A 10,218-nucleotide genomic window follows, 5' to 3' on the forward strand; every position below is an offset into this window, starting at 1 on the left:
GTGGTGAAGGTTTTAAGGATCTGTCTTAGGGTAAGAAAATGGATTATAGGACTGAAGGATCATTCGTGTGAGAAGAGACTTCAGGAGGTGTAAAGGAAGGCCACCTATGAGGCCAGACCATGTCACTCAAGGCTTTATCTACTCAAGTCTTGAAAACCTCAAAGGATGTGAAGACCGTAGAGCTTCTCTGGGCAACCTTGCGCAGGACTTGATAGTCCTGGTGACAAAAAAGCTTTTCACTGTAACAAGTCAAACCCTGTCTCGCTCCAGTTATCATAGGAAGCGTGTTTCTGTGGTAGGAAAGACTTTTTGCCATGTAGGAGCTGGTATCTCAGGAGCACCAAGTGCTTCCAGTTTCTAGGACATCAGCAGAAGTAGTGTGTCCTTTGTGCCAGTTAGGCTCCCGGTAATAGAAGTCAATTTTAACGTCGTGATATAACAGGGGATGAACTTGGCTCTGTTCTTAAAAAATAGTGAACAGCAGTGGTAGAAAGGGAGATTCATCAGTCAGTCTTCCAGCCAGCTTGGGTATCAGCTGTGTAACTGTATGGCTTTCGGGTATCTGCCTGCCTTGGGGCAAGCTTTGTGCCCTGCCCACACACAAGATAACAAGTTCAGTGGCAGCCTGGGATATTTTTACCATCCTGTTGTGGCTTCACTGTAAACATACTTCTTAAAGGCTAATACAACATTGCAGTGTCAGTACAAGATGAACTTTAAAAGGTGTTTCTGTGCTTTCCTTTCCTACCATCAAAAAAAAAAACCACCCTTGAAAACTTAAAAAGTAATTAATGTTCCTGCTCAACTGAATCATTACTGTCATGTTTAAAAATGGGCTTTTAGTGGAGAAGAAAATTAATCCAGTGTGCTTTTTGTTTCCTCTTTAATTTTTAGGGGTTGGAAAGACTACTTTGATCCAGAAAGTCACACAAGCTCTAAAATCCTCGGGCATTCCCACTGACGGATTTTACACAGAGGAAGTTAGAGAAGGTGGCAGGAGAACAGGATTTGATGTTGTCACTTTGTCTGGAAAACGAGGACCTTTATCTAGAGTAAGGTACTGAGGCTTTAATAACTGTAGATGGCTTATTGTTTGATGCTTCTGCTCCAGTCTGCCTGCACGTTAAATGCTCCTCCAGAAGGTGATTTCCAGCACACGTGGCTTTCATGACCATGTTCTTTGTTCAGCTCTCATGTCCTGGCCCATACCTCTACTGTGTATGTAGACAGAGTCTGTGTTGCGTAGTGAAACACTGAAAATGTGCTAGGGAAAGGTGTTCTCTCTTACTGCCTACTTTACACCAGATAGAGGAAGCCCTGCTGAGCCTTTTATTGTGAGGCCAAGCCTCTTTGGAATACAGGAAGTAGCTTATTGTAGGCAGGGAGGAGGATTTTTTTTATTTCCACCAGCTGATTTATGGAGACAGAAATGGAAGATAAAAGGGAAATTGCATATAACATTGTTTTAAAGAACCACTGACTGGATCACAAAACCCACATGTGAATTTTAAGAAAAAGAGGGTTTCAGAGCCCTGCTTAGAGGGGGGCCTCTGAAGTGCAGAGGGGCTCACAGTCTCTCCTGATTCACTATACTTAGCTTTTCGTGCTTTGTGCAAAACGAAGTGTCATCGGGCCAGATGTGACATCAGCGTCTCATTCGGGTGTAGTTGATCTGACTAAATAATTGGCATGCTGCTAATCAAGGAGGTTCACCGAGGTTAGTGTAATGCAGCATATGCAAACTGAGTGTTTTCCCAAGATTATTTAGGGGTTTTGCAGCCCATACTGAGATTTCAGCTATAGTGTCACGTAACCAAATTCAAAGATCTGAACTGCAGGCACGTATTTTGATCTTGGCATAAATGTACCTGCTGGCTTTTAGATCCCATTGCCATTTAATACACTGTTCGAATTTGAGCTTACATAGTTGTGAAGCTAGCTTATGGTATGTTTATTTTCTGAATAAATTTTCTGCAGGATGACTTAATGGATGGTTTACGGAGTTTCTTTCCTTTTCTTAGAAGAATTAAGGGAATTTGACTTACTAGGATAATTTCTCACAAATCCACTTGAAATGACTGCAGTGAATTCTCACTGAACTCATTACTTAAAAGGAATTGTGCATCTCTTTTTCAAATGCAGTTCTGATCCTTCTACTTCAAGACGTGAGTACCGGGTCGGACAGTATGTTGTAGACCTTGTTTCATTTGAGCAGTTGGTTCTACCTATGCTGAGAAATGTGAGTATTCCATTAAAGCTGCTGAAAACTGGATGCTTTGTGATCATCAGTGTTACTGGAAGGCCCTTCTAGAGCACTGTTTTTTGATATTACTAACTGGCCTGTTTCTTGGGTATCGATGGTTCTCATTGTGGTGTCAGAGAGATTGCAGTCCCTCTTGTTATTGATCTGACATAGTCCTGTGAGCAGGACGTCCTTGGCCTGAGAGACAGCCAATAGGAGGCTTCTTCCCATGCCATTGGCTTGCATATTGGAAAACAAACAGAATATGTAAGTGGCTTACCCTGCAGAACTGGGTGGGGTCAGTGTGTTCAAGAAAAAGAAAAAGCTTTTGCTGCTGCTCTTATTTACAGCCTTTTTTTTCCCACTCTTCCTCTGATTCCCGTTTTATTCCAGTAGAAGCATTTGTTTGTTGAATCCAGTGGTTATTTTTGATTACCACTGTGTAAGTACCTGCAGACTGGTAGGTTTTAACTGATAATAGGAGCCTGATGATTTGGGATTTAGCCTGCTGCACAAGGAGCGTTCTGACTATGACAAGACTTTCCACACAGACTTTTTCCTAGCCTTCTAACTGCCTTTTCCTTCTCCTTCCTCTCTCTCACTCCAACCTTTCCCCTCTCTAAAATTAAACAAGAAAAGATCTGATTTTGGCAATAACACGTCACAGTGTGCAGCAGCTGCTGAACTGTACCACTAAAAAAAATACTATTGTGATTCTTCTACACTGCCAAAGCTCAGGGGGCCAAGGAAGAAGGGACTTCCTAACAAACTGTGAAAGAACAAAAGACCGAAGAGGTGCAAAGAGCAAAAATGAGACTGAGGATCTGATTCTTGTTTTTGTGAAGGAACTTTAAAGTCTGAGAGTGGGGGAGCAAAGAAGAAATGAGTAAAACGGGACAGTTGTTACATGTGTAATTTCACTGTAACTTGATTTACTATGTCAGTAGATAGAAGGGTAGTTTAATAAAAAAGACTTCATTAAACCAGAGCTGTACTTGGAATCCTTTTACTGCTGCGTTAGTATGAAGTCCAGGAGAGATCTTGCTAGAAGGGTGTTAGCAGTGTTGAACTTGTCTGGTTGTTATGTAGCTTTCTGCAAGTACAAGAGAGTGAAGAGAAGAAAAGGGCCATCAGGGTCGGACAGTGCATGACCCTGTTCTTACGGAAAGCGGTGTTAATCAGTTTTGTGGGAATGTGGTCATCATGCATGTAGGTGGCACAGAATGGGAGAGGAGGAGAGTGAAGAAGATCATAGAACTGAAACAAGAAGAGACAAATGAAAAATGAGGGCAGGAGAGTCACAGGTATGGTCTGGTTTGATCAGAGACCAGCACAGAGTGGGCATGTGCCCATTTAGTCTTGAGAACAGCTTCAGCTCTTAAGGCTTGGATCTCGTTCACTCTGTTGAGAACAGGGGTAGGTCCTACAGTGGGTGTTCTCTCTGGTTGTGGAAACTTTACCAGGGAGTACTTAAGATTTTTGATCAAAGCAAAATGCCCTGCTTCTCAGTGTGTGACCTAGTGACTAGTATTGGCTTTTTAGCTCACTGATCTATGAAAAGATTTTAGATAAAACAGCTACTCAGCAGGGACTTAGCTTGGAAAGATTTTAGGATGCATGGTATACAGTTCTTCCACATTCCCAGAAGCAAATACATTGCCTTCACAAGGGAAAATACTTTGATTTTTATTTTCCTTTTTTTTAGCTTCTGTGTAATATGGCTCGTATAGGTATATATTCATGGGCCTACAGTGATGTTTTGACTTCAGTTGATTTCCTTCTCACTTCTCTAAGCAATGGAGTACAGTTCTCAGTTACTTTTACTAAGAGAGGGTAGGCAGTTCACTTCCTTTTCTGTTGAATAGTTCCTCCGCTTTCCAAGTTGCCGTTCCCTCAGTGGCAGTCACCTGTGTTCTTTCCTGGACTTCCCTGCTGCTCACATCAGTCTGTAGCACGGTGCTGTTTGGCTCAGTATTCACTTCATGAAAACAGCAAACAAACCACAAATGCGGTTAATCGTTGGAATGTTGCCTATCCTGCAATCCAGGGGGATGGCAAGGGCTATAGCATAAGCTGTGTCTTAACAGAGAAATGGAAGATGACTGTTCCAGTGTGCGAAAGGCTTGGAAACAGCTTGGTTGTTATCCAGATAGTTTTGAAGAAAGCTAGTTGTTCGGAGAGAAAGGCTAGTTTTGACCCCCCCCTGTGACCCAGCTAAAAGAGAAGAAACTTCCAAATCTAGATTTAATGCAAGTCCTTTTTTTAATACTTGTGTTGCATGGATATTGATCTATTCTAAATGCGTAATTTGATGGGAGAGGTGAAGTTTTGAAAGAAGGGCGTCCCTCAGATTGATTGAGAGCTGCTGGTGGGCAAAGTCCAGTTCTTAATTGGGAAGTAGCTCGCATGGGACCACTGTGAGAACTCTGCTCTGAAGGAAAAGTGTTGTTATGGGTATTTCCTATTGCAGCTGGTATTTATGCTGTACGTACATTTTCATCTTTCCAGAAATCTGTGCTGAAATAGAAATGATAGATTTAGAAGTCTGTCGGTTACCAGCATTAGCTTTGACTCTTCCACTTTCCCCAGTATGACAATTAAATTGATTTCTTTTGGATGTTTTTCTTTTATTAGCGTAGAAATTATTTCTGTGGCTTGTTCTAAGTTCTGTGTTGTTTACAGTCTCTTGATGCACTTCTCTGCAGGTAAACCATGGCGGTGATGCCGAGAAGAATATCTGTGTCATAGATGAGATTGGTAAAATGGAACTCTTCAGCCAGGCTTTTATTCAAGCTGTTCGTCAAACACTGACTGCCTCAGGGACCGTCGTGCTTGGAACTATTCCAATACCTAAGGGAAAGCCGCTGGATCTTGTTGAAGAAATAAGAAGTAGGAAAGATGTTAAAGTGTTCAACGTGAGTAATATTTAATATCCTTAAAAAGCGTTCTGTTCTAGGTTGCTGGTCTGTATTTGGCTCTGTTGAAAAACTAATTGCTACTACCAATCGATAACTGTGGGTAGCTTGTATGAAATAAGTTTTTTAGTTTCCATTTTATCCATAATGGGCAGGTGTTCACCCTGTTATAAAAAAATACCACATTTGGCACTTAGTGTAGCAGTCTCCCACAGCTGGCTTTGCTTGTGAGGGGCTGTAGAAGTAATGATACAGTTGTTTTAAAAGGGTTTCTTGCTGCAGTACGATTCCCGTATAAGTGTTCATTATTCCTAAAAGTTAAATCTTTTAAAGTACGGTCACATTTTTCTTCTCCAGACTGGCTTGCAGAAATTTCACCAGTAATCATATTAAAGAATAAAAAAAAAAAAAACCACCACCACACCAAAAGGGCAGCAGTTGGGTTTGCAGAAATGATTTCTAGAAGAAAGACACTTGTAAATGGAGTCTGCTTTCCCTGGAGTCAGTGAACCAATTCTGGATTCATGATGTTATTTTTACAGACATAATTTTCAGAATCTTAAGGCTTCAAAGTATGTTTCTGGTTAGTTACAGGGAGGTTCTCAAACACTTACCACAACAGAACGTAGCCTGCTCACAGGAGTTACATGCATGAGGTTTCCTTAACATCTCTACATGTACTGGATGCTTCACAAACCCAAGATAAACACAGCCCTCACTCCTTTGATTTATTTTTCTGCTCAGTATTTACTATTTGTAGTGCAGAATAAAGCTGTACATCCCAAACTGAACTCTGTAAATTACAGATTCAGTAAGTGGGACTTACACATCCTGGCTTACTAACAGGAGTAATACACTGTAGAGCAGTATAGTGTTGCAGCCTGTTCTTTATCAGATGCAGGTCACAGTGAGAACGCTTACTTTGTTTTCATCCAAGTGAATGAGGAAGGAAAAAACCCTATCTCAACAACTTTATACTGAATGGTCTTAATTACTGCAGAGAAAGCGAAGCTTCCATCTTCTTTTTTCCTCCTCAAAGGGAGATTAACGAAACTGCAGTGCTCAGAGAAGTTCCTCAGCTCTGTTTTAGTTGGTGAGGCTGAGGAGGCTCAATGTTTAGTTGGTGGTGTCATCATCATCTTCAATTTCTGGGGTATTTTTTAATTAAATGCCTGTCTAATTAAGTGCGAAAGCAATCCTAGGAGCAAAGACAGGCAAAGATTCCTTTTCTCACATAAGCATTCAGCTCCTGCCGTTCCTTCCAGAGATAAAGCCCCAGGTTTCCCACTGACAAGCTGATGTGTGATAGTGTTCAGGCTGCTGAACTGGGGCGCACGTGGGTTTTATACGGCGTGCTGTACAGTGGTGGGGTTGGGGAGGGGGGAGTGGAGAATGCCTCGCTGAAAGTAAGTCATTCCGTGCTTAGGCTGCAGTCACAGCAAGGCAGTAGCGTGCGTTTCCTCCTCTCAGGGGAGGAAACGGAGTGCTAGAAAACGGTGTTTGGCTTTCCAGGGAAGCTTTTGAGGCTTCCGCTGTCTCTTTTTATCAGGCGATGTTCTGAGGGCAGGTGCCACTCAGCCCCGGGTTGTTAGCTGTTACTAGCCTGACAATAGTATCTTTCTCTTAAGTACTGGCCACAGCCAGCAAAAGTCCTACTGTAAATTCCAACGGAGCAATGTTTCCTGTAGCTAAAAAAAAAAGAGTCATCCTGTTTACGCTACTGCGATGAGGATGTGCAGGTTTCTTTGTTCAGAGTTCTCTGGTGACTCTGCTAGCCAAAAGCATGGGTGTGAAATGTGTGACAGACTGCAGCAGTTCCCAGGTGGCACAGACCTGCTCTGCTGAAGTCTTGTGCAGGAGAGCATCTGTCTCGCTTGCTCCAGTGACACACCACATGCTTTTTCCCAGCTAGTTAAAACGTGGAACAGAACCCGCCCGTGGGGAGTCAGAGGTGTTACTAGCTGAAGGAAATACTGGATCACCAGCTAGGTTCTTCAAGGGCTGTGGCATGGGGACAACCTGCAGCGCCCAAATAGGTCATGGTTAGTAATTTCTTACTCACTTTTATGGTGCCTGGAAGTGTGCAGAAGTAGGTGGCTACCTTCCCAACCAGTTCTGCCTGCTTTGTCACTTAATACAGAGCTAGGTGGTGTTCAGGTTTGTGGAGTTTTCTCATCCTTCTTTCAGTGTCACAGGGACAGTTCTGACGGTGGAGGCTCAGTGCAGAGAGACAGCTGTTTGGGGTTTTACACTCCCTTCCGCATGTTCAGTTGGTGTAAACGGGCCCAGATGCCCTAAAAGCAGTTGAGGATTTGGTCCCACGTGTTTCATATATTATGTTTAGAGCACTTAACAGTAGGAGCTCTGATCTTTAACACGTTTCTTTCCATTGTTGCCCAGTTCCCTTTTGCCGAGAACTGAATTTTCCAGTGAAACTACAGAGGCTCTTTTTGCACTGCCTGGGTCCGTGTAGTTTTGCAGACACGGTGTCATAAATAGGATCAGATTCTCCTTTGCAGCTGACACATTCTTCCCATTTTCCCATCTACTGATTTTGCTTCCATGAAACCCAGTAGTGAGGCTTGGTTGCATATGCCTTTTAAGAAAGAAAATGGTTAAATGGATCGGCAGAAGAAAAGGTTCCATGTGAAGAGACTGTACAAGAGGGGTTTCCTTGACAGTGCCGTAACAGTTAGGGGAAGAAAGCTTTTCTCCTCTGCTATTGCCTGCTTGGAGTCTAGGTGGTAGTTTCCTCCAGATTATGTAAATGCCTGGTATAAGCAGCATCTGCAGTTGTTTTCAACTCCCTGTCTAAAAATCTACCTGTCTGTTTGTACATTCAGTACAGGCACGGGGAGATTTGTTCTCCCTGGGAAAGCTGCCTGCACAGAAGGTCTCCAGATCTTGAGAGGAGACGTTTCTCGATCAAGCAGCCTTTGTACAACAGGCGTGAAAATTTCCCGGCATTTGGCACTTTCTCTCTGCTGCTCTCACTGGACTTCCGGCATGGAGGCATGGAAAAGGGGTAGATAAAATGTAGCATTGTTTTTGTTGGCTGTCAGACAGTGGGAAGAGCAATTTAATGTGGAGAAGGCCCTTTCAAAGTCAGGACATAAGGACGCTTGCTGTGAGATGTAGAGTTTGGCTGACCTGTGCTCTGTGCCTTGTTTACTTGGGGGTCTCTCAACAGTCGTACTGAGGAGCAATTCCGTTCTTTGTTGTCTTGCTCTCTTTGTTACTGTGGGGTTTTCTGTTTATCTTACGATATGCTTGGAATGATCCTCAGTAAAAACATTTTCAGGCAGATCTTCCCTTTCGTTTCCCACCACCAGCCTCCCTTTTTTTAATGTCCCTTTTTCATCAGAGCTGATCTGCCCTCTTGAATTCAAGTGGTGTAGGTGAGACCATCGTCCCTCGGTGTCACAGGGTTCCTTTCCAGCATTTGGATAGGATGCCTGTGACTGTAAATACCAGTAGGCTCCTAGGACCAAATTCTTTAGGGAGGACTGTCACCTACTTGAAAATAAGAATAAAAATGATAATGCTTTCTCCGGTTCAGTATTGACTGTAATACTGGAAGGGATGCAAACCCTCGTGCTCAGGTCTTACACGCAGCTACAGGGAATGCAGTGAAACCTTGCTGGTAGGGAGCCTCATGCCATGCGTAGTGTGGTGTCTCTCCTTCCTCATCAAACAGCGTTTCTCAGACTTCGTTAAAGATAGGAATGCCCTTACTTTGTTTGGCTCGTCTGTCTTTGTCCGATTACTTCCTGCCCTCTCTGCGGGGATCTGAAGAGTGGGGAAAATTTCTTAGGCTTTTGCTGACACTTCACAATTGCTTGTTGACCCTTTCACCACCCCGGCCATCTCCAGGTTTGGGTTGAGTTAGTAACGCGTGGTGCTGTGGGGCACCGGGCCCTCTATCAGGACCCGGTCTCTCACGAAGGGGCCGTTTCCACGTGCCACCACCCCCCTGCCAGCCCCGGGCTGGGTCCTTGCTGCACGCGGGAGCTGAGCAAGCAGGCCAGCAAAAAGACAGGATCTGGATTGTAGGGATTTTCACATGTACTGGTCTTAAAGCCCACTGTTGCCACGGACCAGTCAAGCAGAGGCGTACCTCGGTGTGCCACAAAGCCCCCCAGCTTTCTCAAGTGGTCTTACTTCTTTTTCAGGGTGTTCTGTCCTGTGATGCTGAGGTTTCTCGGAATACAGAGCTGTGCTGCTACGCCTGTTGCTGTTTGTTTCATTGTAGGTGTTTTTGACTAGGTCTGTCATCCTAATAAATACAACCCTTTCTAGTACTGAAGGCATAGGAGCTCCACTTCATAGCAGGAAAACTATATTTGGTAACTGAGAAGGATTTCTAGTAATGACAAAAGTACATGCTGTTTCTTTGAGTGATTCTTGTTAGTTTTTCAAGCCCTGAATACTACAGCAAAATACCATGGGTAATTAAATCAAAACGATCACTGAATATTCAATTACAAATGCAGGTTTGTGGGTTTAGCTTCCTGTGTTCTCAGCAGCAGCACAAGGCAGGTGTTTGACACTCAACATTCCTCCACCGAGGAAGAAATGCATTTGGATTTCTGCTTGCTTTGGTTTTGAAGTGAGCACTGATACGGAGGTTATTCGTCGAATTACATCAGTTTTAATTTCTCTTTCTCTAGGTTAGTAAGGAAAACAGAAACAGCATTTTGCAAGACATCTTGGCAGCTGTGGAATCCTGCAGAAAATGAAGACCTTTTCTTGCCTGTAAACATGGGAGCTTTTATTTTAACAAAACGTTACAACATTTTGCGGATGTTTTAGAGTCTGTCCTTCCTGCTTTAGCCCCTCAGGGTAAGCAAGGTAAAGCTGGTAATACTCTGCAGTGTGAAAATGAGTAGCAGGATTCTTGTTTATGCAGTCCACAAAAGATCCATTCAAGGAATCGAACAGACGCATAGTTAACATCCGGTTCTGATCTGGGCCTGTGGAAGTTAAGTGGTCTGACTCTGAACCTCATTACCCCACGTAAAAGCAGCGAACTGTCACACCTGTTTTGAGACCTCAGTTGAT

The 10,218-nt window shown here is 43.4% G+C and overlaps 1 protein-coding gene across 1 annotated transcript; it reads left to right on the plus strand.

The window, feature by feature from the left end:
* Window positions 1–900: 900 nt before the first annotated feature.
* On the plus strand, window positions 901–9,983 carry NTPCR (nucleoside-triphosphatase, cancer-related). Its single transcript, XM_010149079.1, has 4 exons — window positions 901–1,057; window positions 2,143–2,239; window positions 4,948–5,157; window positions 9,828–9,983. The coding sequence occupies exons 2-4, from the start codon at window positions 2,228–2,230 to the stop codon at window positions 9,894–9,896; spliced, it is 291 nt and encodes a 96-aa protein (XP_010147381.1). The 5' UTR covers window positions 901–1,057; window positions 2,143–2,227; the 3' UTR covers window positions 9,897–9,983.
* Window positions 9,984–10,218: the final 235 nt, after the last annotated feature.

The sequence above is a fragment of the Eurypyga helias genome, unplaced genomic scaffold (assembly GCF_000690775.1).
Source record: "Eurypyga helias isolate BGI_N326 unplaced genomic scaffold, ASM69077v1 scaffold35343, whole genome shotgun sequence".
In the NCBI taxonomy this organism is placed as follows: domain Eukaryota; kingdom Metazoa; phylum Chordata; class Aves; order Eurypygiformes; family Eurypygidae; genus Eurypyga; species Eurypyga helias.